This window comes from Penaeus chinensis, chromosome 6 (genome assembly GCF_019202785.1).
Source record: "Penaeus chinensis breed Huanghai No. 1 chromosome 6, ASM1920278v2, whole genome shotgun sequence".
Classification (NCBI taxonomy): Eukaryota; Metazoa; Arthropoda; class Malacostraca; order Decapoda; family Penaeidae; genus Penaeus; species Penaeus chinensis.
Window position 1 is genome coordinate 17,370,522 of NC_061824.1, and position 5,000 is coordinate 17,375,521.

The following is a 5,000-nucleotide window of genomic DNA, read 5'->3' on the forward strand; positions in this document are numbered from 1 at the left end:
TAGGAGAGGGTGTAGGAGCTTGGGAGGTAGGGGGATTGGCAGAGTGAGCGACATTACTGGAGTAGGTGGTAAGAGAAAAGCCTCGTCTACGTGCTTCCTGTCTGGCTTCACGTAGAGTGAGTCCAAGTCTGAATCTGAGAGTTGCTACCTCAGACTCAAATTTGTAGGTGGGGCAGCCTCTATAAAATACATTATGGGGGCCGCCACAGTTTGCACATGTGCGTGATTGTGCAGAGCAATTTGATCGAGTATGACCAGGTTGGGCACATACCGGGCATCTGGCTGTGGAACGGCAATGTTTGGCAGGATGTCCAAAATGCCAACAATTTTGGCACTGACGAGGAGGTTTGTATGGTCGGACAGGTAGGGATTCCCCACCTATGTAAACATTTAAGGGAAGGTCATGTCTACGGAAAGTAATTTTGGCAATGTTGATGGATTTCTTACGATTTCCTCTGGGAGGAATGGAGTAACATTGTACATATGTTGCATCATAGTCTGTGAGACAAGCGAGTAAGTCCTCTCCACAATCTGACGATTCTTAGTTTAGTTAATGCTATAGCTTCGTTTTCAGTTGTTACTGTGACGAGACGGGAGTGGTCGCGTCGGCTACGGAAAGAGACTTTGCCTACTTGTTTTTGGAGGCATTGTTGGAAGAGGAGGGGGTTTTGAGAGTAGGGAGCTGTGGGAGGGATCACGAAAAATCGGTCCCATTTGGCTGGGCTAAATAGAACATTTAGGATTCTTGTAGAGGTGGGGGTAGTAGAAGTGCGGGGACGTGTGGAGGAGGGAGTAGTGTTGAGGGGGGTATTGTTACGGGAAGGTGGGCAATAAGGTTATAAGGTAGTAATAAGGGGAGATGGGATGGTTGATGAAGAAGGATGTGGGAGTAAAGGTGTTAAAGTTGAGCATGTTGGGAGAGTAGAAATGTCTCCTGGGGGTTGGTTGTTGATTATGGTTGATACTCTACTAGTATGCATTGATGATGGGGGAGTTGTTGCAGTGTTCGGAGCCGTGGTCAAAGGGGAGCCGGGATTGGGGCTATTTGATAAAGGGGCAAGCCTCATTGCCCCTAATAGTGGGGTTACATCTTCATTATTGGCCATGAAAGCCTGGATTATATTGGGGAAAAAACAGTCCACCCCTCAGGGTCCCCTTGAGGGGTAAGGGCCAGGTATGGCAGGGGAATACCGTGCCCATGGTTCCCTTAGGCCGTTCAGGACTGACACAAAGTCAGCCTTTCATCCTTTCAGCACGGCTCTCACACCTTAGGAGGTGGATAGTAGAAGGGATTGGTGAAGAAACTGAAACGAAAAGTATAAGTGGGAAAAAAAAGACCATGCAAAATTAGTTGAGTCGATGGCTGAGTCCCAAGGTTGAGGAGTTCCCCATCATTGGGTCTCAGTCTCCGTCTCCTAAGCCCCCCCACGACAACAACGGGCAAAGGATTGGGGGGGATGTTCAGCAGTGCAGTATATGTAAACTAGCTGCAAGAGCCTGAACGAAATAAAAAAAATCTATCATCATGTAAAAGGATAAATCAAAATGCACTTTCAGGATTCAATAATTCTTTGCAGGTACTTGACAGGCAAATAGATTTGTGTCTTTACAACTATACACAAAATTCACCAAGCAAGCAGCTTAGTAAGTGGAATACAAGAGCACGGATATCAGGTACTCTGATTCACTGGGACTCCATCTCTTCCCCTCAAAGGGTGACAAATAGCACTTAGGAAACAGGGAGAAACTAAATGTTCTTTCTGTTACTTGCAATCTATGTATGAATAAGAGAACAAATGCACCTGGTTGAACTTCTGTTGCCAGATATTTGAGAAATTGACTTTGAGAAATATAAATTTAATTATAATGGGTATGCTATAATCAGTAAAAAGAATTATATATATAAAAAACTTTTATATAAATGGCATGTCATTTTCTCAAAAAAAAAAAAAAAAAAAAAAAAACAATAACAAATAAAATAAGAAAACAAAAAAAAAAGTTGATACCAACCATCAAGAAAGACTAAACCACTATGGCTGAAAGAAATGTAGTTAAAACTCTTCATCCACAATTTGGGTAATAGTCAAGTAAACAAATAAGACACTTTTTAAATGCTTCCTTTTCTTAAACATATTCTGCAATAAAGTTGACATGGCAATGGTGAATATATTGATTAAAACAATAACTATACAATAATTTAACCGGGGGAGCAAAGTAGCAGCAGGCAGACTCAAATATGGCTTTCCGTCTATTATGCAACCCTTCTCTGTGGACATCACTATACATGTGTCAAGGCTGGTAGACAATGTCTATAGCTGAGAGTATATAACAAATGCAAAATTCACCTCATACTTTACTCATTCTCTTCAACCTTTTGATTTACAATCTTCAGGCAATTGGATACAAAAATACTATATAGTTTATTTACAAATTTTGTAGCCAGCTTGTAATCTGACAGCTCTTAATCAATACTTCAAGACTTATTGAATGAACAGAGAAAACAATAACATTAAATAAAACAATTAAAACATGAAAAACTAAATGATTTAAGATATTGTGCATGTAATATATTCAAGTTTGTGCTGCCTATTATAAGTGATACAGAGGTTTTAATGTATTACACATTAGATTACTCAAATCATTGATCACCTGACTTGATTGGTCATATGCATTATTTTTTCTGTGATAGAGTGAATTCTTGTCAAAAATGACATAATTTTGAGCCTAACAAATGTATCTGATAAATTAAGGTTATGTTTTATTTATAAATACATACTGGCAACCAAGTTAACAAAATGGAAGTTTAATCTAGTCTGCAGTTTCAATAGCAGTGTTAGTTAGTAAGCAAAGTTGTTGGAATATTGTGACCTGTTCTGACAATGGTAAATATGATATTACATTTTGATAAGTCAGGAGACCCTCCCCCTCAACTTTCTCCTGACTGCTGAGCTCAGCTGTCATGAGTCTGAGTCTTAAAACCTCAAACAGCTTGGTCCATTCTGCTTCATCAGCTGGCAGGACATATTCCTCTGTGCCATCTTCCTTTTGAGGTGACTCCCCCTGAGAAACATTCATCATCATTCCATCCTGCACTACATAAGTTCCTGGCTCACCACTCTCCACAAGCACTGCCGACCCTCCCTCATTCGTGCCATCTACAAACATTGATGGAGTTCCTAGACTCGTGTCATGGCCTTCCATGAGGACAGAAGTAGTAGTGCCAGGTTGTCTTCCAGCTTGCATAGATGTGGATGATGTTCCTGAGGCACTGCTTGCTGCAGAGACTGCCATCCCTGTTGATCCCTCTACTTCCCCTTCTAACTGCGTCTGGCAAAACTCCTTCATGTACTGATCAACAGTAAGTGTCCCTCCTTCCTCCAATTTCAATGATCCTGCTATCATCACTGGCTGTCCTGCCTCCTCTTCTCTCTGATGCCTCTCATCACCCTCACCCACTGCTGAGGTTCTGACTTTGCCTAGTGTTTCACTGGATGTAGAAGTCTGCACTATCTGCTTGAGACGCTTTCTGTTGCCATTTCTGGAGAGGTAATTGGATTTATCTCTAGAGTGTCTCTCCATAATTCTGTTCATGATATCCTGTGGATGGTCTACTTCATTGTGAGTGTGCTGAGGGTAGTACACCATCTGTGTCTCAGCATCGTAGTCCTGAGTGACTGGATTGTAATGCACTTTCAAGTGGATACGTGCATGACAGTTGCTAGATCTTTGTATGCGGACAAACCATCGCCTTTTCAGTTTGCTTGGAGATTCTCCCTCCACCTCACCTTCCTTTTTTTCTCTTGACTGATCAATCTGTTAACATGAACCAGTATTTTGGTTAATTAATGGAAACATTAGAGATATGCTGAATATATATTAGTATTGGTCTTATTTTTGAGCATCAGTAAATATCAATTTCAGTACCAGCCATAATTTATAATTCAGTATCAGTAAAGTGCAAATATGGCCAATACTTTGATACTTTTTAATTTCATTACCATGTTCATTATATTTATGTAAGATTAATAATTTATGCAAAAGAAGGTTACTCCCAAGAGTATAACTGGTAGCTGCTACCACAGATACTGTTGTATGTGAAAATGCTAACTCTTAAGCCAGATAAGCAAGTAAGTTGTCACATATTACAATAAAATTTTGTGCAAGAACTTTTTTTTATCCTTAGCCAATTGGTATTATATGAGGTGCTGAGATTAGCAAAGTCCTTCTGACCAAGTTTGGAACTTTCAAAGACATTCTCTCTGCAATTAATTCAAAGGATTTTCAAGGCTTTTTACTTGTGTTAGTCAAATTTTGCAAAAACAAGAAAAAAAAAAAATGAAGAGGAAAAAAGGTTACCATTTAATCCAATACTGCCAGGGAAAATTAATAAAAAATGGGGAAAATGCTGTGTTCATTTTCTATATTTTTGTGAAATGTCTCTGCACATAGATGGCTCTGCTAGTGCTTAGCCACAAAGGAGGTAATTAGTAGACCTGTGACCTTATGTGATTTGAATTTGTGGGAAAAACATATTTTTTACTAGTGCTATGAATACTGATGGTGTTATTTTTATCATAAATAGCATAATTACTATAATTTCATAAACATTAATAACAGCAAAATAAGATGACGTAAAATATTTTTGTAAATCAAATAAAAGGGGAAATGGGCGAGACAGGCAGTACTCATAACTGGCTCATTGGTGACTTAGTACAAGTGTAGCCATCTATGTGTTAAAACAATCAAACAAGTACTCACAGCGGGCATAGCATGTACATACATGTCATGCCTGTCGGCATTGGGTTAAAGAGGGTCCTATATTTTTTCACTAATTGGTAAAATTTATATTTCACACACACACACACACACACACACACACACACACACACACACACACACACACACACACACACACACACACACACACACACACACATATATTTCTTCTTTCTTTTTTATTTGTTGTTGTTGTTGTGCCAAATGAAATGCCTGTATAAATT

General features: G+C 39.4%; 1 protein-coding gene across 6 annotated transcripts in view; it reads right to left on the reverse strand.

Moving 5' to 3' along the window:
- Positions 1-1,551: 1,551 nt before the first annotated feature.
- The window catches only part of LOC125026288, a 21,083-nt gene continuing 17,634 nt past the window's right edge, over positions 1,552-5,000 (reverse strand). For all 6 annotated transcript variants that reach the window (XM_047614600.1, XM_047614601.1, XM_047614602.1 and 3 more), the window contains one exon: positions 1,552-3,813. In XM_047614600.1, coding sequence (XP_047470556.1) covers positions 2,809-3,813 — 1,005 coding nt within the window. In that variant the 3' untranslated portion in view covers positions 1,552-2,808. The remainder of the gene's footprint in view (positions 3,814-5,000) is intronic.